Below are 27,614 nucleotides of genomic sequence, written 5' to 3' on the forward strand. Positions count from 1 at the left end.
CTAAATTATTGCTATTAGTACTAATTATTATTATTATTAATGTAAATGTCTCTGATTTTTTAAAATAAATAATTTTCTCTTATGAAAAATGCTAATTGAACTTCTTTTCTCTTTTTTCCTTCTCCCTTTTCTTTTTTTCTCTTTCTCTCTCTTTCTCTCTTTCTCTTTCACTGCTCTAAAAAGTAGTGTTACTTGTGAGATTTTTTTTTTTTAAACAGGAAAAATATATTATTTTATAGAGCAAGCTAAAACATTAAAACAATGAGAGGGAGAGAGAGAGAGAGAGAGGAAAGAGGAAGGGGATGAGAGAGAGAGAAGAGGGGATGGAAAGGAGAAAACAGATGGGAGAATGGGTGGTATTATAGTGAACTGACGTGGCATTCAAATAGATCGTCATATTATTCGTTTATAAATATATTTGATTCTGTTCGATGTGAAATTCTATCAATTCTGTTTAGTTAATCATTTTTGCTATCAGTTATCATATTTCTCATCTCTTTTCTTTCTTTCTTTTCCCCTGCTTTTCTCTTATCATTTCCTTTTCTAGTTCACTTTTGATATTTATTCACTTCTGATATACCATTTTTCAAATTAAAACATTTTAATGCTTTCTTTTTTTTCTTAATTTTTAGCGAAAAAAAGTTTTTTTTTTTTTTTTTTTTTAGGAATTTCGCTTAACTAACAAATCAGTCATCAATCGATACATAATAAAAAATGGATGACGATCCGTGTGAATGTTTATTCAACCATGAAACCGCTATGAGGCGCTTACTTTCATTGGTGAAATATTAATTATTCGATTCAGCTTTTCTTTTTTCGTTTCTTTTTTTTTTTTTTTTTTTAGATTTATTTCACTGAATAGAAGAGATGGAATAGTTATATAGTTTTTGAAAAAAATTAAAAAGTACATGGAAATGAAGTCTCTTAGCAATTAGTCGGATTTTTCTTTCTTTTTTTTTTTAATAGAATAAGCACTTACTAAAAAAAAATGTGTGATATATTATTGTTAGCAGTTGAACTTAAAGAGAAGAATAATATATCTCGAGATATTTAATATGCTACTACAATGTGTATAGGTCGAAGAAAGTGAGAGATTGATTTGTATGAATGTAATACAAAAAGAAAAATAAATGAAATTAATTTATACAGTGGTTATGAGCATTTTTTATTCATATTATTTTAGTTACGGGATTCACAAGGCTATTGCACGGATTCTGAATGTGTTCAAGATTTACCGGGTCCACAAGGTGCAGGTTTTGGTGCCAACAATTTAATGATGATTGTCATTTTGTGGGCTATACTTGCAGTTGCGATGTTTCTTCTGCGTCCTAATTCGATGCGTTCAAGACCAGATTCATTGGGAAAACCGGGACCTCGTCCGGTAGGTGTAATGAAATGGCGATTTTTTCATAGAGTAAAGATAAAAGATTTTATAATGACTCTAATTCAATACATATTTTATAAATAACTTTTTCATTAAACTTAGTTTTAACTCGTATTCCTATAGTTTTCAGTACACCAGAACATTTTTTTTTACATTTCAATTTACAAATTTGGATTTTTGAAAATACTGTTCCATCAGCACGCTATAAGTTAACTCTAATTCTTGCTTTTTTGTTCGTTCTATTGAAAAAAAATAAGCCTTTTGTCTTTATTTAGAAATTAGGAAAATTTAAAGAAGCAATTTATATAGTAATTTTTTGCAGATCAATTACAGTTATTAGTTCTTAACCTGAAATTTGTTTTTTGCAGGGTGGTGATGCTCCTGAACCGCCAGCACCTAATGTACATTAATATATACCACCATCAAACTCATCCACTGAAGTTCAACATTGAAGCGACAACAATAATTTATCCACAGATGTTCCTCTTACCTTTTTTTGAACTGTTTCACAAACAAGTGGTACATTAATGATAAGAAGGCTATAGTCACATCAGTGAATAAGTGCCGATTTCTTGTAATTCCACAGTTCTTGTAAATATCAATTTTTTTGATTATACTTTTTTGATTTTACCAGCAGTTTTTTGAAATACACAGGTTGTGAATTAAAGTAGTGGCGGTGGTTTTCTTTTTTTTCGCATTTACTTTTAAGTGAAATTTTAACTTTTCTTTTATTCCTCCATATTCTCTTTCGGAACATTTCTTTCAATTTTATTTCATCCTAACCTTCCGTTATTGTTGTAGTAAGAAAAGAGGTTAAAAATGAGTTGAATGAACTTCTAAACTGAATAATTGTACAGTGTATAGTTAAGGTGGTGAGTGAAGTAAATGCTATAATTAAAATTCAGATAATACTCTCACTTGATGATGAATCTCTCATCTGTAAGAACTGTAATGTTTCTCTGATTTCTAGGAATTCTGAGAACTCTTGCAGTCTGCTGAAAGAACAAGTGAATTTCTCTTTTCCGTAATAAGAATAAATGGAAGAGTAGAGCTCTTTCATTTAGATAAAAAACGAAACATTTACAATCTTGTTTCTATATAACATATTGTTGCTGCTATTTTGAGCTTTTCTCTCGTTAATAGCACCAAAAAGCAACAAAATCTTTCTTACTCTTTTTTATCTACAACTTTTTTTTTTTTTTTTTACCTTGAAATATTAATGAATTCTGTCTGGTTAGCCTTCCTCTTTTTTGCTACTGATCCCTTCCCATTCATTCTCACATATCGTTTTCCTTTCATTCTGCAGTCAAGTCATGGCTTGCAAAATGTGTTTATAATTTTTTTTCTTGATTTAAAAAACTTTTTTCGGGATTTTATTTATTCTCAAATAATACACTTTACATATGTTCCATTCTCGAATATAATTCACACAGGTAAAAATCAAAAATGTGAGAATTTACATTCAACATCGACACTACTTCCTGGCAATAGCTTTTTTTTTTCTCCATTGTCAGGAAGTACAGTGAGGAAAAAAGAAGCAGTATAAGGAAGATGAGAGCGTCTCATTTATCACTACCTGCTTTGGTGGTATGTTAATTTCAGCTGTTGCCCGTTATCAGTGTTGCTTTTTTTAATATGTTATACTTAACAATAGCAGTGTGATTACAACTCTTATCAGCAAGCAGACAAAAACATATTCGTCTTCGTAGAAGTCTGAAGTTTTCATAATGTCAAATGAAATGTTGCAATTCCAAGCTCCAAATATTAGTCTTACTGCAATACCGAAGTCTTAGCTTATGATCGAGTATCAATAATCACAGAATGGAAAGCGATATGATATTAAGCTGTGTTTGACGTGCAGATATCGTGAGAGTGTGCTTTCACTAAGCAATTGGAAAATCTTTATAACATGATTATGCATTTACCTAAAATTTAAAATCTCGTAAAAATGTATAATTTCTAATTGATCCTAAAGTGTTTTTTTTTTCTCTCTCTCTCAAATGTTCAACATTTGAAAAATTTTTGTCAAAAGGACTCAAAATTATGAACATAAAGAGCTAGAGAGAATCGGCAGTCACAAATAATACAACTAATATATCATGAAATGATTCAGAATCAGGAACGACATATAATTACAGAGCTGTTGTACACTTACATTACAAAAAAATACAATGTTTTTCAGTCTGAAGTGAAGAACTTGCGAATTTAATTTTCAACTGCTACAACAGATTTGACTTTATCCATTAGGTATCGAAATGATCGACGAATATAATGAAGGTGAAGTTTTTGGGAATAAAATGAAATGAATTCCCAAAGATTGGGCAGCAACTGTTTAATTTCTATTGATTCGGGATTTATTCTTCTACGATACTAGAATAGATAAAGAAGAAACTAGAAGGTGAAAGAAAATTAGAAAACCTAGAGAGGTATGAGATGATTACAGCTTATCTTCATTTGCTGAGTGTCTGTCCAAACAGAAAAATCTTTTTGCAAATTATAAATTGAAAAAGAAAAAAAAAAAAAAAAAAAAAAACAAAGAGTAAACTTCAAACATTTAAAAAGGAAGCAATATTTCAAATAAACAATTATGCAATAAGAATCTTGAGAATCATGCACATATGTTAAATGAATCATTCTAGTATTTGTTCCAGTGTTTTTGAGCTGAATAATTTGAACTGGAACTATATGCACTAGAAAATGCTGAAGTTACAATGCAAGCGCCTTTTTGAGAAGCTTTTCGACAATCAAATTTTCCATCTCGCTATCTAAATTAAAAGAAATTTTAAAAAATTGTTAGAAAGTTCGTTAAACACTTAAAGTTTTTTAGAAAAAAAATAAACAGTATTTAACTCACAACCAGTGAAGGTGTTTCATTTCATTCACATTTTTGCCTAAATGATAATAGATGTTTTAAATTTATTTCAAACATATCCATTTAAAATAATGAAAATTTCTTACTTTCTGCTGTGCTAGCACCCGTTACTTCTTTCTCAAGTTCAAGCTTCTTTTGAGCAAGAGCTAACATTTCCTCCTCAACTGTATCAGCAGATATTAAACGCACAACAAAAACTTCTCTGCAAAAGAAACTGTTTACCACATTCACTGTAACAAATAATAATAGACCTTAGAATATCACTAGTACAATTAGATTAGAAATATAATGTCACCTTTTTAAGATCTTTATCTTTGGATATGTTCACAGGTTCATTCAAATGTTAAATTATTAGAGTAATATCTTCTATTCACATAATAAAATGATCCGAAAATAAATGTTAATTTGGATTACTGAAAACATTTTCAAATTCTACCACTAAACTAGAAAATGATGAGGTTTTTTGATGCTAAGATTTTTTGAAATTTTTTGAATACAAACGAAATCTGGTACAGACAACATACTTCGTTTGACCCATACGGTGACATCTTCCTTCTGCTTGTTTGTCGTTATATGGATTAAAATCAATGTCATGCAATATGATATGATTAGCTGCAGTTAAATTGATACCCAAACCACCAGCTTTCGTAGACAATAGGAAGACAAATAAATCAGGCGATGAATTATATTCATTGATCACATCTTGCCTAAAAACTTGATAATAATCGACAAGAGCGAAACAGATTCAAGAACTATGTGAAGAAATTTCAATATACATACCTTTCCATAACCGGAGTTGAGCCATCTAGACGGCAATATTGATAGTCACGCAATCTGAGGTATACTTCAAGAATATCCATCATTGATGTAAACTGACTGAATATTAGCACTTTATCACCCTGCAAGATTACATACAGATTGTACAACTTTCCTATTTGTGTAGTTGAGGAGGAAAAATCATTCCATAATTATGATCAGAATTATAGCTGTTTGCAAATCACCTTTTTTTTGATCGAAGGTAACAATTTATCCAATTCCCTAAGTTTTCCGGATTCAAGTGCGACCTCTTCATTGAGGATGAATTTCTGTGTCGAGGTAAATTTTGAACATAATTGGCTAATTGCAAAATCTGATAAAAAAGCAAGATCTTCTGCGACATGATCTGATTTCTTTTTACGGTATTCATTTTCCTAAAAGAATAACAATAAAAATGTAACTAAACTGTTGAACAAAAAGAAAATGCAACAGTAACAGAATGACAGATATTTCGTTTACCTCCAAAGTTCTCGCCATCATAGGAATCAAAACACGAATATTCATAATATTAAATTTCAATTTTAATTAAAATTTAGATTAATTAAAATTGGGGAATGAATTAAAACAAAACAATTCCTACGCGTAAATCCTGAATGCTGTGCCTAGTTCAAAAATCATTACGACATGAATTCTAATTTCCAACGATGATTATATGCGGAAATCTGTCAATATACACAACATTTGCATCATTACAAACCAATGAAAATTTGAAAATCAACCTTTGAGCACAAAACTTCGGCAATTTGAATCACTTTATCATCATTATATAACCGCCTGTATAATAAAGGATGATTGGCCACTTGTCGCAATTGCATTAATGGGCTTGAAGTGTATTTTTCACCATTCGATTCTAGCAAACGAAACTCACGTATCAAATCTGTGTAGATCTCTTTTTGTTCCCTAATCATCTGACACTTGATCACACGATCCTTTTTCTTTGGTAAATAACTCAATACCTACAAAAATAGATTAAATCCAGAAAAAAAAAAAACTCCGTCCGTTAAATACAAAAATTTCTACAATAAGCTAGTCACTTATTTGAACTGTTTCAGTCCTACGAAAGGAACACTTTCCAACAATACTACCTCTTTGCACTTGTTAAACAAAGAGTAAGTAAAATAATTTCAATCATTTTATTATTCATTTTCTTATCGTTTTTGTCACATTCTTCTTCTTTCATATCCCTTTCAACATAAAATGACAAGACGCTTTGAAATCATTTTTTACAAACACTTGAAATTTTACCAAGATATCTAAAGTAAATAAAAATTCTCAAAGAAAAAGAAAACATACATCTACTTTTAATCTTCGTAAAATGTATGGCTTCAAGATTGCTTTTGCTTGTTCAATTTTATCAGCTTCATACAGTGCACCATTTTTGGCTTCCAATGCAGGTATTTTCTTTAAAAGAGCAAGATATGAAAACTTTTTTACTATGCACAGTGTAAATCACCTTTAAACGCTCAATAAATAAACTAAGTGAAATCTAAACAGAGAGCTTATTTAGAAGCTTGTTTAACACCTGCAATTCTGCTCAAGAAGAGTATGACTGAATAACGTAAGCCATTTAGAAGTTAAATGATTCAAATTACAACACTAGAAAGATGAAAAAAAAAAAAAAAAACCTGCTGAAATTGTTGTAGAAGTTGTCCAATATCATCACAATATTTTGTAAACAATTTCGTCATTGTAAAGTACATTAATGAAATTAGCTCAACAAGATTGTTTTGAAGAGGTGTGCCAGTAATTAAAATTTTCCTCTCACCCTGCAATTTCTTTCAATTAATTGTTCCGAGCAAACATAAATCCACATTACCAATAACCTACTTATTTTTTTTTAAACAGGTTTTATCCGACTTGCATTAAAATATCGAATACGCACAGTACAAGTTAAATATCTCACTAAATGTTACACCAAATACGACAGCTTCAGCATAATACAAACCTATTTTCACTAACGAAGACTATATTATTCTTATGAACAGTATTACAAAACCTCTGTAATATATGAAATTAAACATACATGAATTTTCATAAGATTTTTGTATCGATCGGTATTACAATTCTTCAATAGATGGCCTTCATCATAAATAACATAGTTTATTCGAAAACGCTTGAAAAATTTCCGATCTTCTGTTTTAGATCCAACCATATTATAAGTTGTCAGTAAAACATCTATCTGTAAAGATGGAAGCATGAGATAGTGTCTCAAAACAAATAAAAAGTATTCCTAATCCATAGATAATCAGAATTTATTTTTTTTTTATTGTTATTCATCTTTTTTATCAAAAGTAAATCATCTTTTATTGTTATCAAAAGTAAATCATCTTTTTAAATCAATGATATAATTCTATGCTTCACATCATTGATTTTCAACTGTATCTTTCAATAAGCTACCTTTATTCTAGCTACCTTCTTTTTATGTATTCTACTTTATCGCTTTTAAAATAGTGAGGAAGATCTGGAAATAATCCAATTTTCAATTTCGAGAGTTGATACTACTTATATTCATAACTCTAACAATGCATTATAAACATACATTTTTATCAGTTGCCATGTGTCGCAACTGCCTCCGATCAGCAATGCTACCATAATACGTAATGATATTGACTTTCGGAGACCATTTTGAAAATTCACTAAGCCAATTCTCAATTGTCGAGGAAGGTACAACAATTAAGTGTGGTCCCTTGATTTGCTCACTCTTTAAATAAGTTATAAAAGCTATTACTTGAACCGTCTTTCCAAGACCCTGAAAGAAACAACACATGATTGCAACTTAATAACGTGCTACTTTCATTAATGCCATATATGTTTATATAGTTAGGCTTGCATTTTTTTCAATGAAACTGACAAATCATATGATAAATCAATACCTAAAATGTTCCTTTTCAAATTAATAAGAATAATAACAAATAATTTCAGATTATCAATAATTCATTATATCAGCATCAGCAATAAAGGTACTATACCAGACTTTTTGAACTTTGCATCAAAAGGAAATGATGATAGGTCAAGTCTTTAAAGACTACTCCACATATTAAAGCTAAGGTAATAACATCCAGAAAATATGTAACAATTAAGAATATTTCTTCACTACATCTTCCTTCTCTGTATATTTTCCCTCCTTAAAGTATAACAAATAATTACCATTTCATCAGCTAAAATAGCATTCAGTTTTAGTTTATGCATCATCATAAGCCAATTCAGACCAATTTGTTGATATGGATGAAGTTGGCACCTAAAAATAAACATTGGCAGAAAAAAAAAAGTTTCCTCAAAATGATATAGAAATTACAATTCCATAAAACGCACTCTTCACTTAGCAGTTTTGGCTTCATTTGCAACTGTTTAGATTTAATCGAATCCAAAGCAGAATAAATTTCTTCTGAATGTCGACGACAGTCATCCAAGATATTTTCCAGTATACTGCGATTTTCCAAGAAGTCTAAATATTGCTCAGCAGCATATGATCCACGTGGACATTGCAAAAGGCGAGATTCCTAGAATTTATTGCATAATTTAAACTTCAGCTCTTTCGTTACATTATAGGTTTTACGAATATTCGAAATTTGTAAATAATCACAAATACTGTAATTTTCCTAACATATGACATAAAAGTTTATAAAAATTGAAATACGCAAAAAACAAGGAAGATACTGTAGATTTCATACCAAATCATCATAATCTCGAAACGGCCGATTGTTGATTATAAAATCTGCTACTTTATCATTTATGCGTGGGGTTGCCATCAACATATTTCGATTAGCTTCGTTAAAAAACGTTACACAACAATTTTTCAAAACCATCGATGGAGTGTTTTGATTATTTCGTCGCCGCACAATCTGAACAACTCAAACTACTAAAAAAAGACAAAAAACCCCAGCACACTACCATTGTGTCGTCTACATATTTGCCACTCATCGGCTTCACTAACTTTAAGTTTAATAAATATCAAAAACGCTCATTTGTTTTAAATATTTCAAATTTTATTGAAACTACTTTTGCACTGAAAACTGTGATTTCACCAATTTTTCTTCTCTGTAACACTTAATAAAATATCCAAAATAAATTTTAATTGAATATACCAACCTGACCATTTTCACTATTATTATCGCTCTTGCCTATTCGCGCCGAACTATCCGAGTCATAATGTTCGTCATCACTTTCACTTTCCTCACTACTTGAATTCACGTATTTCTTGTGCTTTTTAACTTTCTTCACCATCATTTTCAAACTTATTGGAACCTTTAACTAGTTAAAAAATAGATTGAAAATTAATTTAAGATTTTGCAAAACTAAGGGATAGAAATGCTACAGCATCCACTCAAATAAGATGGATCAAAACCTCGAAATATTATCAACCGAATTCATCCTAAAATTTTAATATGTGATGGTTGTTGATAGCATGGTTCCATCAAAAAAACTAAAAAATTACTCGTTTTTCGCCGCTCTCGGATTTTTCATCACTGGATGAAGAAATGATTGCTCTCTTCCGTCCACCTCTCTTTGTAGTCGGTTGAGTGGCTACATGTGTATCATCTTGTTTCAAAAAACCATTTAATCGTGGCTTACATAACCATTTCACTGGTTCTTTTTCATCCGTTTTTTGATCACCTGACTCGCTGTCTGTTAACGTTTGAAGCCTTAAAAATGAAAGAAATTACTAAAACACTCAATAATCTCATTCACTATAATTAACATCAAAAGTATTAAGCTTTAAGCAATAACAAAAAAGAAAAAGAAAAAAAAAAAAACGAACAAAACAGTTTGTTCTGAAACATGTTTTCTTTAAATACACATAAAACAATTACTTGCTGTATAATAATTTTGACAAATATTTGATTAGAAGAAATCAGTCCATACTTTTCCAACGACTAGATTTTTAATTTATCTTCTACACAACAGGATACCAATAATTTGGATTACTTGTTTGCGATTCTTTCTCCGAAATTGTGCAGCCATTTTGACAAGAAGATATCCAAATTTCATTTTAAATGACTAGTCAATCTAATAAAAAAAAATTAATCATACTCACCTTTCCTCAAAAGTTAGATCTTTCTGCATGATATTTGGTATAGCTCGGAGGCTTCTTGAAGATACTTCGGATAATTCTTTTTTATCCTCATCCGCTTCTGCATCTGAACTCTGTTCTCTCCAACTGGTAGTAGTGCGTGGTGCCTCCAAAAATTTCAAATCCTCATCATCTGATCCATTTTCAATTAATTCTTCTTCTTCTTCTTCTTCTTCTTCTTCCTCCTCCTCCTCCTCTTCCGAGGATGACATCAAACGTCGGCTACGATGAAATGGTCGTGTTTTTTTCACTTCTAAAAATTATTTTTGTATAGTACCTATAACAAAAGCATTTTTTTCTAGTGGATTTATGAAACTTAATAAAACTTTACCTTTTGATCCATGTTGAAGCTGTACTCGACTGTCCTTTCTGCCATTCTTTGATGTCAGCAAATTTACCATCTATAAATTAAGTCGTTATAATATCATATATAAAATAACTAGCTTCTTAGGAAGATACACAGTCCTTCAACATTCAGAAAATGAATCCATCTCCAATCTATCCGAGAATGATCACAATTTAATCATCAAGATCATTCGAGCTATTAATAGGATAACCTTTGAACCCTTGAGTGATACTCTTAACAGTTCTTTGAAATAACTATACGCGGTTAAACTCATGCAAAGAAATTAACATAAATGGACATATACGGTCACGATAGTTCCATTGCTATGTACATTTTATTTAGGTCTGGTAAATTTCAAAGGAAAACCATCTTCAGTATAGAAGATATGGTGATCTCAGTAGTTTTCCATATTCGACAAGGAATTTTCGATTAAATGATGTAAATCAAAAATTCTAAAAAAAAAAAAAAAAACTTGTTTTTGTCCTCTTTAAAATAAAGAAAGAAAAAAGATTTGTTGATTCTTAAATCAATCGAAACTTCACTTCCATTCCCGTAATTTCAAATCAAAGAGAGAAAAGCAAAAATTCTTGTACAAGATTTATAATTTTTACTTCCATTTAGTAAAAAAAAAAAAAGGATTCGATAAAAATTATAAAAACTGCTTGATAAAATTTTAATAAAAATTGCAACAATAAATAATAAAAAACTCGTACTTCCTCTTCAACCATTTTAGTAAAATTAAGAATTTTTGAAGAAAATTGCAATTTTAAAATTTCTAAAGGATAAAACAGGCGACCTGTGCAACGGATTGTTTCTTAAAAGCCAACCCACGTATGACATCTTTCACTGATTCATTGGGTCGATGAGCCACACGACGCTTTTCCCCAGTGATAGCTTCGAATGATCCCGCGGTACTCATTTCCCATGAATATTCACTCCCTCTCACCTTATCTTAGTTTCTTTTTTTTTTTCTCTCTTTTTTTCCAACCCGAATTAAACAATTTACAAAATTGAACCGTTAATTTCAACTGGTGCCTTATTATTTCCAAGTAATAATAACGACTTCTAATTCAAGTGGTCTGTGTTATTTACATCACATTGTTTGGATTATTATGAAATTTCACATTTTATTCATTAAAATAAATGAAAATTTTATTGTTGTAATATTTTGTTTATTTTACATTTGTGATATGAAAATTTGTGGATAAAAGATAGGAAATAATTGGAAATTGAAGCTAATTTAGTATGAACTTTTCAAAATGACACGAGACGTTTGTTTTTTCTTTTTTTTTTTGCTAAAATTGCATTGAAAAAAATGAAGCGCAAATATTGATAGAGTAAGAAATTAAACACAAATAGCTTATAGCATAAGATTTCTTTGTAGTTTCAATTATCAAAATTATTTTTACACTTTTATTTGTTTCAAAATTATTTGTTGCAAATATTTTTTATTTTATTATTTTATTTTTTGGAACAAAATAGCCAATTTTTAAGTGGATTCAACATAACAATGGTGTAAGATGATATAGTTGTTGTTTCATAGCTGATAACATCAACTGATTATTCCTCTCTGAAATGTTGGATGTCAGTCGGAGATATGTTTATTGATAATCTATAAATGTCATTTGCTCTAATTTTATGCATACTATTCATTAGTCAAACTTTTCATAATTAATTCTAGATAAGTATGAAAGATTATCATGAGTAGACCAATCTAAATTACTTACTCATAATAACTTGTAGAGTTACACTAGAGTTATACTCAAATTCGCAGCTAAAAAGACTCTTACGATGAATAAGCACACCTGTGTAGGGGTAACACATTAAATTAGAGAATATAGTAATAATTTAAAATTCTCATTTACAAAAACTAACTTACTGTTTTCAGGAAAAGGATAATTCAAGAAAAGGAATGATTAATATTTAGTAAATAAAAGTAAAAATAAAATGGATAAATTTATGCTCATTCAAGCAAACTTTACATCAAATATATTATGTAGAAATTTTACCTGTTGTAAGATACTGTTGAATGGACAGTTGGCACTGTATTAAACCTTAAATTTAATGATGTAAGAACTAAAGATTATGATGAAGCATTCGTAACAGAAATTTCCTTAGTTATTTTTTCTTTTTTTATATTATTCATAAAACTTCACTCAGACAGGATAACTTTTTTCCTATGACAATTGAGTGCTGCGTTGATATATGGAAAGAAATATAAATCTGAAAGTTTTTTAAGGATATTCAAATTAGCAAAAATATGACTGATTGAAGGAATACTTATCAATGCTTATTGTTGATTATCCGGTTATCCGGTAGATAAACCTAATAATTTGATAGTATTCTGATGTTTATCTTAATAGTAATGTTTACCATGGATTTTCAAGAGTTCGATTAAACCTTGCTTCAGCTCGTTTATCCGGTGGTTTCCATAATATTTTTTCTGTTGGATTTTTACTTATATTATCTCCATCATCTATGATAGATTATAAATTATAATAGAAAATTGAATATAATAGATTACAGTGAAAAAATTAATATAATAGATTATAATGAAAAGCTAAATGAGATAATTGATTGAAATCGATTCCATTCGTATAACGATTTTGTAATTAAAGAAAGGTTTTTCAAAATCTTACTTATTATTTTTGATTCATTTCCCGTTTTCAAATACTTTCTTTGTTTGTTTTCTCTTTTCCAGTACGATTGATCATCCAAAAATGTGCTACCTGAAAAAAAAGAAAGATTCTAACAAATTCAATAACAATGGTGTTAAATGGTCAAATTGGCAGTAGCAAAATTTCTAACTAAATTATCTCTAAATCTTTGTTATATTTTAAACTATCCTATACTCCATTTAATATTTCAGGTAATTCAAAACTATCAGTACTCTATTCCATATCTTTTTTAAATAATTCAAAAAAACAAATGTCTAAATTTAAGAAAAGACATTGAATACGTTTTCACAATGACAATTCATTTATTTCTTGCTTAATACTTTTTGCTTTTCATTTTACTTAATTTTCATTTAGCACAACTGAATGATAATTCAATCATCATTTCCGAATGATAACGATCTAACATATTTTCTCAATCTGTCATTTACTCATTAGCATGCAAATTTAATTATCAATTAAACAGAAAGTTAAATTTCTCTTAAAACTATGAAAATTGAACAGACTTGGTGGTGCATTAACTGAAGCAGAAATTGGCGTTGGCGTCATTGGTGTACTTTCTTCATTCGTCTCGGTTGATATTTCTACGTCAGTTTCCATCATTGTATTCTATAATTTGAATCTTGAATGTATAGTAGTTTTAACTAAAAATTTCTCAATCTCTTCTCTATTCTTCTGATTTATACATTTTTTTTAAAAAAAAAAGAAAAAAAAAAAAAAAAAAAACGATTACGATTGTTCTTGTCAGCAAATATAAATACCTTTAAGTTCAATTTTCAATAATTATAATTTACAAATTATTAAATTTAAAACTTTCACAGAATGTACAATAGGTATTATTAAAATTTGATACAGTTTTACTAAAGTATTACTTGAATTATTTGAGAATATTAATAACACTTAGATGGTGTCACTGACGGATATATTTGTTGATTAGAAATAATTTTACATGGACGTTTGTATTTATAACTAATACTCAATCAATTTCTTCAATTAGATATAAACAACAATTGATATTTGAATCAAAATTCAAAATTGAAATCTCAAATTTTAAATGCGACAAACAGGATGTGATAGAGAATTTGATAATTTTTCCGATATATTTGTTCCAGTTTCATCCAATGAACTTTTATTTTCCGTATCACTTTCTTCATCATTTGTATCATCCAAATTTTCTGCTGAGAAATTTATTCGCCATTTATTTAAAAAGCTAATTTTTTCACTTCTTTTTTTTTGGGGGGGAGGGGAAATCACTTCATCGATTTTAAAAATATATGTATTATAATCAATAAATGTATTTATATATTTATATTTATGATATTTGTACATATATCTATTTATGATAAAAAAATTCACTACATTTGAACTACTATTTCATTTCATTTAACAATTAAAATTTAAAAATTAAATAAATGGTATGGTTTACTTTGAAATTTGTTAAATTCAATTGAATATATTTTAAGCTCATTTACATACAACTACAATATTATGAATAAATTTGAGAAAGGATTACGATTTACCGGATAGTTCAGGAATGAGGAGAACTCGCTTGTTTGGTGAAAAATATGGAACTGGACTTGTTGAGCGAGCAACACGACTAATCCATTCATGAACATGATCCGGTTGAATTTGATGATGATATCGTTCCGGCTAAAATATTCACTAGTAAGTGAGATATGCGGGATATAACAGATTCTTTGGCAATAATTAGAATTAAAGTAATTTTAAGTTAAATGTTAATTAAAAGTGATAATCTTGTTTTCGAAATCTCAAATATATTTGATGGTTAATTGAATGAATTATGTTTGAAAAAAAAAAATTGAAAAAAGTGTTAAAATTTAGTAAAATGATAAATTAATAGAGAAGAGATTATTTAATTTTATCTGAGAAATATCCTTAGAAAGGATAACATCAATTGATAATAGCATAGTTTAGATTTATAATATTAAATCATACTTTTTGCGTTGATGTTGTTTGACGATATTTTTGATCATCAGATTTTCCAGTCTTTCTCTTCTAAATTATCAGTTATTGTAATATATTTATTAGTAGTTTTCTTATTAATGATAAATAATAATCAAAATCATTAGAAATTAATTTCTGCTTGAAAATTTTTTGGATATTTAATTTTCATACATTACATTCTAATGTTGTAAATTTTCAAAAGGTTTTTTTTGAATCTTTTAATGATAAATAAAACATTCAATCACAGAATCTTTGCTTAAATTAATTAAGCTACTGATTGAGAATACCTCCGTTTTGGATTTCCGTTTTTTATATTTCTTTCGTTTCCATTTATCTAACTGATTTTCGTTTGAAACGTCAGTCTCATGTTCTTGAAATTGAGGCTTTTCATCATCTTTCACCTTAACCTTTAATAGAAGTAGAAGTTATTAAAGGAAGTTGTACTTTATTTATGAAAGATATTAATCGGTATTAGCTACTGATTATGATGATATTAAAAATGTTAAATGAAAAATATTTCTATTTGGATTATCTAGCAATAAATGAATAATTCTACTTTTCTTTTTATAAAGTTTCATATAACCGTATTCAGCATTCAGTAGCAATTGAAAAACGAGAATGTCATTATAAATAGTTCTAATAATCCGGAAAAAAAAAAATTGGTTTTTTAAAGAAATGCTTCTAAATAAATATCATAAGTGCTCAATTTCAAATTTTAGGTAAAAAGTTTTAGGTAATGTTTTACTTCACTTTCACCGGTTGCTTGAGAATCTTTCTCAGTTGAGAGCTGTTTATCTTTTTCTGTTTTTTGAGACGGTGTTTTTGCTGTGGAAGCGGGTAAAAGTTGTAAATCCTGAAAACTAACAGCGAAGATATTTAAACTTTAAGAAGTTAGTCTATGATTTTACTGCTTTAAAAAAAATAAATAAATAATAATTTACTTCAATTTCCTTTGCAGTTTTATCAATTGCTGTAGTTTGTAAGGTTGATGGGATTGACTGAGGCGGTAAATGACTTGGATATTGTTCAGGCTTTTGCAATTGAGCATATGGCATAAATGACATTTGAGAATTCACTAAATTTACAGATCGTTATTTCTAACTTTTATTAGCAGCTAAATGAATGGATGATAAATTAAGCTCATAAAATTTTTATTCAAAATATTTAATATATTATATAAGAGGTGGCTTCTTTTTTTTTTTTTTTTTGCTCAATATATTTTTAATCTAAGCTATTTGAATAGACGGAATCATTTTTTCTATTTATTTTACAAATATTCCTAATTAATAATAATAGTAGATATTTTAGCATATTCATAATTAGCGTACAGTATATGTCACTTATAAGATCTACGGAAATTTTTGAATATATATCATTTCTTAGTTTGAAATTATTTATTATAGATATCTTTTTGTAATTATTAAATTCTAAATTTTTTTCTTATTTGGTTACTTACTTACATCAAATAATTACTTATATAGATAGCTATTTTATTGAGTGTTTTTCGTAAAGGAAAATCTTAAAAATTCTCATGATTAAAAAAAATAAATTATAGTACATTTTATGTCTTTCCAGCTTTTTAAGTTCTTAAATAAATAGTCAGAATTTGAGTAGCATAGGTTCTTTTACTCTTTTCCTCATTTTTATCGCAAATTATAATATTTTTTTTTTTTTGATAGATTAAAGAAATTTAAACATACTTAATTCTCTGGAACGAAATGATGGATGTTCTTTTGAGCCAATTTTGGTATCTCTTATTGCTGTCATCATCTGTATATCAAGTTGCTTTTTTCGAAACATATCAAGTTTTAACTGATTTTTATCTTCTCGTCGATGCTGTAATTCCTTTTCCATTCTTTTCCTAAATTTCCAATCAGTTTTATTTTCAGAAAAGAGAATCAATTTAAAGAAATCTCAAAAAAAAAAAAAAAAAAAAAATAATAATAATAATAAACTATGAAAAGTTTTCTCAGTTGTTGAGAAAATTATGCAATTTATGCAAATTAACCTTGATTTTCTTCGATAATAAGCACAAAGAAGCCAAATTGCTAGTAAGCCCAAAATGGCAAAAATAATAAAAAAGATAAATAATGTGATAATCATCCATAATAATGAAGTCGATGATACACAGCAACCTAGAAATGTACTTATTAAATAATACAAAATCATTTCTATTTTCTTTTTTCATTTAATTTTTGATTTATTAATGGAAACACTTACTTTAAAAAAGGTGAAAAGGGAAAGTAATAGACGATAAATCAAATTTCAAATTTAAATATTATGATATGAATCAAATTTTAATTTAATTATTAAGATGAAATTTTACTTTTCCTTCATATTTAACACATTCTTATACCTTAATCTCAGGTGTTTTGCTAGTAAATTTAATTTATTATCTGTTAATTTACATTCATTATAATATTTGATAACTAAAAATTGTCCCCTAATTTCTTGCGTTATATATATATATATATATGCTTCAGAGCTTTTTTGGTAGATTCAAATATTATTTTAAAAAAGTTATTATTAAGAAAGTATTAAGAAAATACCTTGAAATAGGCTGACACTTTTAAATTTAACTGTATTTCTGTAAATAAAAAACTTCTTTCTCAAGTGAAAAAAAAAAAAAAAAAGAAAAAATGTCAACACTTTCTTATATTCAATTCAAACATTTCAAAAAAAAAAGTTTTAATTTGTTTTACTGAAATGATCATTCATTCTAATTAATAATGAATATGAAAGGGATGATAATTCCCTTTAATTAAGAATAATAATTTTCATATATTTCGATTTATTCGTAGTAGCAGAAAAGGATATTTTAAAGATCCCAAAAGAAAGAAAACAATGGGTGAGATCAATTAGTAGCAACAATTTTCAATTCTTAAATTTTAAATTTAAAAAAAAAAAAAAATGAAATTAAACAAATGTATTACCTTTTCATAGTTGACTATCAGTTATGAATGATCGATTGAATTATTTTTCATTTGTTGAAAATTTTCAAAAACATATACTTTCAAAGTTCACTTTCTGTTGATATAACAGACATACACACAATACACCGAAGCTGTAAAGTTGCTCATTGATTAAAATTCATTTCATACATACTTTTTGTTAATTCCAAAATTGTGTTTTTTTTTTCTTTCTTATTTTATTATAGAATACTATCATATATATCTTTTCCCCTCCCTCAATTATCTTTTCGAGATCGAAAAATTAAAGATAATAAGCGTTCAAAAGATTAGAACAAATTTTAAACTGAGCAAAATGAATTAGGGAAAAGAAAATTGATAATATATTGAATTAGTATTTAAATGTTCTCATTTCATTTGACATAATTTGTTCATACACTATTCAATGTATAATCTATGAATGTGCTAACCGGAATTTATTCAGGATAGCTATAACAGTTAGAAATTTCCGCTTAGCAATGAACCGGCTTAAGTTAACACCGTAATATGAAATTACTATTTCTAGTTGTTATTCTAACATGTTTAAATCATTTCGGAATGTTTGACATAAATATGCAAATTTGTAAAATAATCAAACAATGAATAAAATATTCGCTTTTTGTACGATAATTTTCATTTGGGCCGCATTATTGTTTGTGTATTTTATATTTGTTAATGTAACTTTTTTATTTGTGTTAAATATTTGATTTATTAAAGTGGCAGAACTAATTGCTTTTTCGTGGAATATTATTTGAATTAATATGATACGATACGGATTCTTTCAGAAATGGCGGAAATATCTTCATCAACAACAACATCAGCACCACATTTAAGTAGTCTATTTGTACGTGATCGTTATTCTTCGTCCACGTTTCAACGTTTCTTACTTTATTCATATATTCCATTTGGCATATTGCTGTTTTGTTTACGTGTTATTATTGGTGTACATATTTTCCTTACTGCATGTATCCTACGCAAAACAATGTTACTAAGGTGTACGGTAAGTTATTATTACTCTTAGTTTTTATACATATTCACTTATGTGTTCACAGAGAGAAGCATAAACTTTGTTCAGATTTTCAAACTGATTCGTAATTTATATTTTTAAAATGCATTTGTGATATTTCAGACTAAGTTTCAAGTCAATTGAACTAACTTATAATGACCTTATTTCTACTCGCTATCTGTTGCAATATTTTATCGGTTTATAGATGTTGTGAGAGTTGAACTTTTTTATCTGCTAAATGTTTCAGTCTTTATTACACTGTAATGAATGCATAGATAATCACTTGGTGTAAATATACAAATTTGTAAATTAACAAACAATGAATAAAATATTCGCTTTTTTATATGATGAATTGTTTTGCAGGTATTACGGGTTATGTCATGTTTGCTGGGCTTAGTAGTATTAAGCGGTGGACCAGCTCGAGATTGGGATCATAAAACACATATGCTAATTGCGAACCATATTTCGACCCTTGATCACTTGGCTATTGATTTAATTGAACCTTGCATATTACCTTCTGTTTGGGATATACCGAGCATTTTACGTTGGTAAGTGCCAAGTTTCATTCAAGTTTATTGTTCCATTTTGTTGAGTTTTCGAGCTGAAGAGCCTAAATTCGGTCAGATCATTTGGCTACTAGCTCGATAATTCATCACTGATTTCAATAAATAGATATTTTTCTGATCAATTTCGTTCATAAATAATTGCTAAATATTATTTCAAAAATGCTATTTTAAATTAATGTTTGGATGTTTCTTTATTTTTCATAATTCATTTGTAGGTGCTTAGGATACAGAGATTTGGGAGCTCGTCAAGGACGTGCGGAGCTTATTCGTCGTTCAAAAATCTTTTGCGAAAAGAATACTTTGCCTCTTCTCACCTTTCCAGAAGGAGCAATGACGAGTGGTTCCACTGGTCTTCTCAAATTTAGTACTTGGCCATTCGAAGTATGTTGTATTTGTTTTCTTGTCTTCCTGGGGACCTTCTTTATAGTGATAATTAATTTCGGAATTTAGGTGTCTGATTCAGTCCAGCCTGTGTTGATATCAATATATCGCCCATTTTTCGGCAATATTGCAGTATCAGTTTTGGGTGGCGCATGGTGGCAAGATGTTTTCTATTTTCTGTTTGTGCCGTTTACTGTCATGAAAGTACAATTTTTCATCCCAGTCCATTTTCAGTTGATACATTGAAAACATGAAATCCCGAATACTATTTTGATATATCTACTACTGGAATTGTTTGACCCGTTCAATGTATCACATCGTAGAAGATTACGCGGAACTATATTGAATTGAACATATGTTATCTTTCTAAATATGCTTTCAGTTCTAATTATAAAGCATTCGTTAAAAGTATCCATATTTAGTTGTATATCGGTTTGGTACATTGATCGGTAGAAAATTGATTTAGTTAGTTTTATGCTTCAAACATTGAGTAACTGATTCTATCAGAGAATTGATTTAGATACGTTGGCTTCATCCTTTGCATCGTAGGAAGAGTTCAGAATCAAATAAACCAAGCGAAACAACTGAAGAGTTCACGAAACGGGTTGCAGACATTATGGCCGCCAAATTAGGTATGGAAATAACTCTTTTCTTTAATGTTGTGCAACATTGAGAAGAGAAAGACGATTAAGTAACCGTTAGTTGTATTCATACATTTTACTACAGGTATTGCTGCTACTTCGTTTACTTCTCAAGATGCAGTTGAGGAAGCGAAACGACATCTTGAAGGAAGGCAACGGTCATTTCTAAACATAAGATTGAATAATGATTCTCTGAGGAAAAATCGATCTTGGCAGAGCGTAAAGAGTATAACTGAATATCTTGATTCATTGACAATGAAAATCAAACAAGCTTTTCCAGCAGTTCCACTTCTCGCAATAAGGTGAACAATATTTATTCAAGAAAATGCAACCGCGATCCATTCGGATTTATAAATTTATTCAGCTTATTTTTTTTTTTCTGACTTGTTTCTCAAATTAAATTATAGTCTTTTTTAACCCTACCTTTTTGCTCTGCTTTATATTTATTTATTTAAACTTCATTTATTTATTGAAATATTCGTAATTGTTAATGCGGTTGTTTTCTTGATTTCTTTGTCGCTTTTTCCTCTCTATAAACAGATCTAAAAATGTTAATCGAATGATAATGAAGCTTAAGTCAATAATTAATTTTCTTGTAGAGAAGATCTGGAACAAACTCAAGATGGTAATGCAACATGTGAACGTATAACAACGGGAAAAGTAAAATTGAATCCATTGGGCGATGATGATTTATTGCCGGGAACTAATCCACAACAATGGTCAAAAGTGTACAGTCGTCGAAAGTGGAATCTTATTGAAACAAATCGTGCTAAATATTTGAAACGAATTAACGAAAAATTATCTGTTGAACAGTTAAAACATGAAACTAATTCATGATTAGTGGTTTCCCATATTTTGTATTTTTCGTACCTTTTCCATTTCAAGATATAAGGAATAATCTTTTTTAATAAAATAAGAAAATATATAACAAAAGAAGTATGAAAGAAATGATGAATATTTTCTGGAAAATTACATGATATATTTTTGGAAAATTTTTGTTTCAATAAACAACATGAACTGAGTAACAGTTGAAGGTTTATAAGGTGTTAGTGTTGATACTTTTCTGTAATTCTAGTTTTGGTCTTTTTTTACTTTGATGGACTTTGATTTTTGTTTTTTCTCTTTTTTTTCTGTATATCTCGGAATTATTTCAGTCTCTCTCTTCCTACACTTTTATGCTCATCTATTTTTCGTTTCTTAAACTTTATGAAAATGTAGGAAGTTTAACCAAGTTTAAAAGAAGTCATTTTTCATGTTCAAATATTTTAAAATGTAAAACTTAATGTACATCAGGAATTTCAAAAGATGCTTCTGGTATATTCTGCAGTTGGTGGAAAAGCACCAAGTTCAGCTTGCTGAAAATTTTATGGAGATAATAAGGGTAATGTTCGAATAAAAAACTATTATTTGAACTTTTTTCTACTTTTGTTAGATTTAATTAATAGTCATTAAAACAGTTGCTGAGTTCATAGGACCAATATAAACATTTGTAAATTGCTGTTTGAAACACTGATGTTTTGTAAAATATTTCTAATGAGTTCCCAGAACATTATGCAAGAGAAAAAGATTAGACTGATTGCTCAGAGATATACCGTATCTTTCGATATCTTTGTTGTAATAGTTTTTGTATACTAAAATATTTAATGTGCTACGATAAAAAAAAAATATATGGTTTGTTGGATTTTTTAGAAAACTCGGTGTTATATTCATTGTAAATTATACTATAAATGTGTGCACTATTTTTACTTATTAAATAGATATTAAGAATTTTAAAGAAATTACGATAGAATGTGAACAATGCATTCCATATACTATACTTTTGGCAGCAAATTATATGTTATAGGAATTGTTTATTATTTCATTTTGTTGAGAAAACAAAAAAGCAAAGTTGCTAATATGAATTATATGAATTGAGTTAGATTAAGTAATAAATGTATGAATTATAGGCAAGAATTTTATACAATCAAAGTTTAGAAGTAATGTCGAACGTTGCGGAAGTTGTTCGAATTGCCTACTGTGAAATGTGTAGGGTAAGGCATCGAATATTTAGAGTTCGATTCCTTTGTCATTAATTGCTCTCGATGAAGAATGCACTCAGCTCACACTGAATCACACTTAGTTTAGCAATTATTATATATATATTTGATGTGAATTTATTCGTACTGAGAGAGAAAATAGGAGATGACTGGTGTAAAATTAAAATTTATTTAAATCATTTACATGAATTTTTCAGGATATGTTACGTATTAAAATTTATTTCTAACAAAAATTTCAAGCCAATGCAAACATTTATGCAGCTTTTTGTAAAATACTCCATTCCTGTTTTATCGACTCGAAATATCACCAGTTCGTTAGCTACGTATTCATATATCAATCATTATAATAGACAAACTGGACGAGGACATGCAAATGATTTAATGCATCGTGATTTGCCTCGATTTATTGTAGCAAATAAAAAAAATTTCACACGAACTATTGCTCGATTAGTTGGTGTCGATAGTGGTTTGGAGAAAGCTGTTAGTTTTTGTTTTTGTTTTTTTTTTAATTATTTTAAGGTTACAAATATATTACATTACTGAAATGTATCGTTGTGTTTAATGCATATTTCGATGTTGTGAGATAAATTCAGCAAGTTTGAAAAATGAACTTAGTGGAATTATTACTATGTGCAGCTCGATTTTATATATTTTAATTATACTGATGATATGTTTATTTCAATAAATTGAATGATAATAAAAATAGCTAGGTTATGTGTCCATGAAAGTGTTACATTTCATCTATAATTCGTATCTTTTGAAATATAAGCAGAGTGATTTTTTTTTTTTACTTATAGCAATTGATATGACATTCAGCATAGAAGTAACTAAGCAGTAGAAAAAGTTTAGTGTTAGTTGAAAAAGTTAAAAATACTCGTCTTTATTTCACAGATTGACCACTACATTTGAATGTATTGATGGTAATCTATGAGAAGATATTATTACTAATTTATTTTTTGTAGTTGTTGATGTTGGATGTTGGAAAGAAACCAAAACGAAGGAAACTAGATGAGGCAAAAAGGAATCGTTTAGGAAGGATGTTTATGGAGCATCTTTTTCAAATTTTATGTGAGCATGATCGATTTTGTGATATAGAAGGATTAGAATTATACAAGGTATATCTTTGTTGTATTATTTAAAAAACTTTTAGACTTTTTTATGCTTTTGCATTCGGTTACAAGAGGAAATAACGAACATTTGATTAAAGCTGAAATATATTTTGTAATTGTGATAATACTTTGATGATTTAGGTATACGTTTAAGTAAATGTTATTAATTAGGATTTGCTGAAAATTTTCGTTTTTTTTTTTTTTTTTTTTTTCTCTCTCTCTCTCTCCGTTTTGCTGTTAATTTTTGTTCTTGAGACATGATAGATGATTAAAGAAGATAATGTATATGAATTTTAGGTTGATGTAGGCCCAACATTTAAAGTGATGGATGTTTACTGGTTAGCGAAAGGTGATAAATCTGATGAGGTAATTTTTTCCTTTGTTTTTTTTTTTTTTTTTTTATTAGTATTATTATTTTGAGAATAGGAAAAGAAAATCTGTTTTGTCTGATTTATTAACCATCTTCTGAATGAATTTCTGTGATATGTTATTTTGCAGAATTTTCTTAAAATCTTCTGTATTTCTGTTAAAGCTTTTATACCTTTTTAGATTACGGAAAAAGTGCTGAAGGAATCAGAAAATTTTGTACGTAAAAGACTATCGGAATTGTTAAGCACTCATAATGTTCCACGCTTAACTTTTGTTGCTGAACGTAAACATATTGTGGAGCAGGTACGAATAGATTAATTAATGGCTAGCATTAGTCAACATCCTTTTGCATAGAAATTTTATAAAAATTGATTCTTGTCTATAAATAACGTGTAATTGTTTAGTTTCTGATAGAATTATAGCAGCGTATAATATTATTAAAACTGAGAATGTAAAACTTGTAGAAATATCGATGTGCTCTGTCAATATTGTTACTCAATGAAATAACTCTTTTTTTTTTTTTTCAATTTAAAAGCTTAGTAAATTTTCTTGAAAGAGGATGCATTATAATAAGTCATCTCAATGTCTTATATATATATATATTTTTTTTTAGGAAATGAATCGTTTATTTGAGAAAGCAGATTATGGCATGCAGTATCGAGCTTTAAGTCATACTGGTGCTATTCTCGGATCAATGGCTGATACAGGTTTAATCAATGATAATGGACGACACAATTTCATAGAACAAAAGTTTCATAAAAAGTGAAAAACTGAGGAGATGAAATTTCGTTGCAAACAAGAAATAAATGTAATTGAAATTTTAAATTAAAAGATTATTTGTGAAATTTTCGAATATATTTCAAAAGAAATGATGTGTTTTAGAAATTTATATTTGTGAACTATTTATTGAGATATATTAAGTTACTTCGAAAAGCGAAGTAAAAATGTTATCGATCTTCCTGATATTGAGTTGCTATGTGAGAGGAAATAAATAATAATAAGTGAGTCAAAACAATAAACAATTTACAGTACTTCGTGGAAGTTTTTATAATGATGGTTTACTCCATCAAAAAAGCTACGATAACTGAAATGAAAAGTAAGAATATAATAACAGAAATTGTAGAGATGATAGAGTAAAAAGAACTTTGTCAAATGAAACCTAAAATTAATCCGGAAATTGTATTTTAATATTATTAAATGGTATAATATATGTGAAAATGAGAGAGATTTTTACAATAGCGATTAAATTAACCAGTCATTTCAATTACTTAATTTCAATGAAATTATTCATAAAAAGAGACAAAGAATTAATGAAGGGCTTATTTAGTCATCGAGTTAATTGTACCAACTTCATGATAAATCCGATAGTGATGTATATAAAAAATTAATCTGAAATTTCCATTTAACAAATGATAAGATTAAATAACAGTATATTCAATGAATTGACAAAATTGCTTAATTACGATTATAGGTGTACAATTTTGCTAGAATAAATGACAAATCGATCAAATTTGTTGATTTGTTTACATGCAAAAGGAGAGGGAATAATTAGTGAAAAAAAAAAAAAAGTATAAATTACAGGATGAAATGCTCAAATGAATGGAAGAAAAAGATTGGTTGACAAGGTCAGAGGACAATTAATGAGTTAATAGGAAGAAAGAAGTTATTGTTTTGTTCTGCTACTAATATTAGCTAACGATTGCAATCATAAAAGCATTTGACAATAAATTCTTGTTAATTATTCAAGATATATCTGATAAATTAAATTAATTAAATAAATTAAATTTAATACGACATGTTAGTTTTTGTGAAATGAAATTTTTCGATTTATAAAATTAAAAAAAAAAAAAAATAAACTTACTATTTACAAAATCTTATTAGTTAGATTTTAATTGTTTGTTTGTTTGTATTATTTTTAAAAGTTAACTATATTTTGCAAAAATTAGGTAAATTTAAAAAATTGAGATTAATTTTGCAACTTTTGCAATGCTATATTTTATTTGCAAAATTAAACATTGTTTAATAAATGTCATTTTTGGGATCGATAAGTTTTAGTTATGTAGCTGTATGGATTTTGAAATTTTATTTAAAAATAAATTTCACGCAATTTTTATTTTTTTGATTTACATAAACTAATGAAATGGTTATTTGACATATATGAAATATATTTTTTAATTTTAGATGATTTTTTTAATTTTAATTAATGTATTGTTTCCACTGGTTTCCAATTTTAAAAGATTAATTTTTCCAACAATTTTTGTTTAAAATCTGTTTTTTTTTTTTTTTGTAAATTGTTTTTTGTAAATTGTATCTTCATTACAACATACGACAATATACTGTCAATTAAGGAATAAAACATTTGCAAAATTAATATGGAAAAAAAAAAAGAAAAGAAAACTTTCATTTAAAATCAACAAATATTCTAAAAATTAAATTATAATAATCATTTTTTTAAAAGATTCTTTAAAATAGCATTCATTTTGAAGAAAAATTTCAACAAATAAATTTCTACAATATAAAATTTTAAATATTACCTTTATAAATAGCATCACTTTTCACAAATGTAAGGTAATATGTAATTATTATATTTATTTTATATGCGCAAAAATTCCTTCTTATTTTTAATTATAATAAATTATAAATCATAATTATTATAAATATAATTAATCTACAAAAAAAAAAAAAAACTTTTAATAGTTTATAACTTAATTCAAATTATTAATTTCACCTGAAAGTGATAATTTCCTTTCGACACAATAAAAAAAAACATTTTTCACTTTTTTTATTTTTAATTTTATTTTCTTTTAATATTTCTTTTTAAAAGAAGAAAAAAATAATTCCGTGATAGAATCATTTTATTCTTTTAAACTTTGTTATACTTTTTTTTCATGACTAACAAATTTTTGTTCATTTTTTTGGATAAGTTCGCATATATAAAAACGTGGACGTTTAACAAATTAACTTTAATATTATGAGCTATTATAAACAATTTTATTTTGAAAATATTTAAAAAATATTAAAAGTTATTAATTTAGATTAAATTGGTGATAGTAATTAATAATCGATGATTTTAATGATTAGTGGATAATATTAATTGTTAAAAATAACAAACATAGCCCCATTTTCTTTTTTCCTTTTTTAAAAATATGATTAATTATACTAATTAGATAAGGTAAATAATCATTGCTCGTTACTTTTTCATTTTTTTTTTTTTTTTAATTTAGAAATTTTAAATTATAAGTATGATAAGCTTAAAAACGAAAAATTAAGTTACTTTTGTGAAAAACATTAATGAAATATTGAAGATAATTTATAAAAAGTAGCAATTGATTAAATTGTACGAAATAATTCAAAAATCAAATCAAATTTTTTTCTCATTTTACAAAGAGAAAAATTTTAATTCGTTTGTCGTTTTCATTAAATGAAAGT

General features: G+C 27.5%; 5 protein-coding genes and 1 further gene across 6 annotated transcripts; 3 read left to right on the plus strand and 3 right to left on the minus strand.

Annotated features, from left to right (window-relative positions):
• Nucleotides 1–122: 122 nt before the first annotated feature.
• Bm15575 lies at nt 123–303 on the minus strand. The gene has a single exon (XR_006227960.1). The product of XR_006227960.1 is annotated as a pre-microRNA Bm15575 (primary transcript).
• Nucleotides 304–714: 411 nt separating this feature from the next.
• On the plus strand, nt 715–1,794 carry Bm2563 (MGC80968 protein, putative; the record flags this gene model as incomplete). The annotated part of the gene is made up of 3 exons (XM_001894786.1): nt 715–780; nt 1,184–1,381; nt 1,753–1,794. 3 exons carry the CDS (start codon nt 715–717, stop codon nt 1,792–1,794), a joined length of 306 nt encoding a protein of 101 aa, XP_001894821.1.
• A 2,296-nt stretch (nt 1,795–4,090) lies between these two features.
• Nucleotides 4,091–11,408, minus strand: Bm5082 (SNF2 family N-terminal domain containing protein; the record flags this gene model as incomplete). Its single annotated transcript, XM_043077732.1, has 18 exons — nt 4,091–4,149; nt 4,343–4,458; nt 4,781–4,963; nt 5,037–5,155; nt 5,258–5,446; nt 5,792–6,028; nt 6,366–6,473; nt 6,698–6,838; nt 7,096–7,251; nt 7,612–7,821; nt 8,220–8,310; nt 8,385–8,572; nt 8,744–8,914; nt 9,162–9,317; nt 9,508–9,715; nt 10,108–10,396; nt 10,475–10,544; nt 11,286–11,408. The coding sequence occupies 18 exons, from the start codon at nt 11,406–11,408 to the stop codon at nt 4,091–4,093; spliced, it is 2,814 nt and encodes a 937-aa protein (XP_042933666.1).
• A 641-nt stretch (nt 11,409–12,049) lies between these two features.
• Nucleotides 12,050–17,298, minus strand: Bm8933 (Uncharacterized protein; the record flags this gene model as incomplete). The annotated part of the gene is made up of 13 exons (XM_043077733.1): nt 12,050–12,059; nt 12,499–12,543; nt 12,863–12,965; nt 13,129–13,218; nt 13,671–13,773; nt 14,230–14,342; nt 14,685–14,814; nt 15,121–15,180; nt 15,417–15,536; nt 15,875–15,982; nt 16,071–16,204; nt 16,830–16,990; nt 17,138–17,298. 13 exons carry the CDS (start codon nt 17,296–17,298, stop codon nt 12,050–12,052), a joined length of 1,338 nt encoding a protein of 445 aa, XP_042933667.1.
• Nucleotides 17,299–18,864: 1,566 nt separating this feature from the next.
• Nucleotides 18,865–21,508, plus strand: Bm4080 (Uncharacterized protein; the record flags this gene model as incomplete). Its single annotated transcript, XM_043077734.1, has 7 exons — nt 18,865–19,077; nt 19,447–19,631; nt 19,865–20,030; nt 20,100–20,234; nt 20,551–20,662; nt 20,757–20,973; nt 21,271–21,508. 7 exons carry the CDS (start codon nt 18,865–18,867, stop codon nt 21,506–21,508), a joined length of 1,266 nt encoding a protein of 421 aa, XP_042933668.1.
• Nucleotides 21,509–22,950: 1,442 nt separating this feature from the next.
• Nucleotides 22,951–24,951, plus strand: Bm2375 (Uncharacterized protein; the record flags this gene model as incomplete). The annotated part of the gene is made up of 5 exons (XM_043077735.1): nt 22,951–23,187; nt 23,670–23,822; nt 24,114–24,182; nt 24,366–24,488; nt 24,799–24,951. 5 exons carry the CDS (start codon nt 22,951–22,953, stop codon nt 24,949–24,951), a joined length of 735 nt encoding a protein of 244 aa, XP_042933669.1.
• Nucleotides 24,952–27,614: the final 2,663 nt, after the last annotated feature.

The sequence above is a fragment of the Brugia malayi genome (assembly GCF_000002995.4).
Source record: "Brugia malayi strain FR3 genome assembly, contig: Bm_v4_Chr1_scaffold_001, whole genome shotgun sequence".
NCBI classification, from domain to species: domain Eukaryota; kingdom Metazoa; phylum Nematoda; class Chromadorea; order Rhabditida; family Onchocercidae; genus Brugia; species Brugia malayi.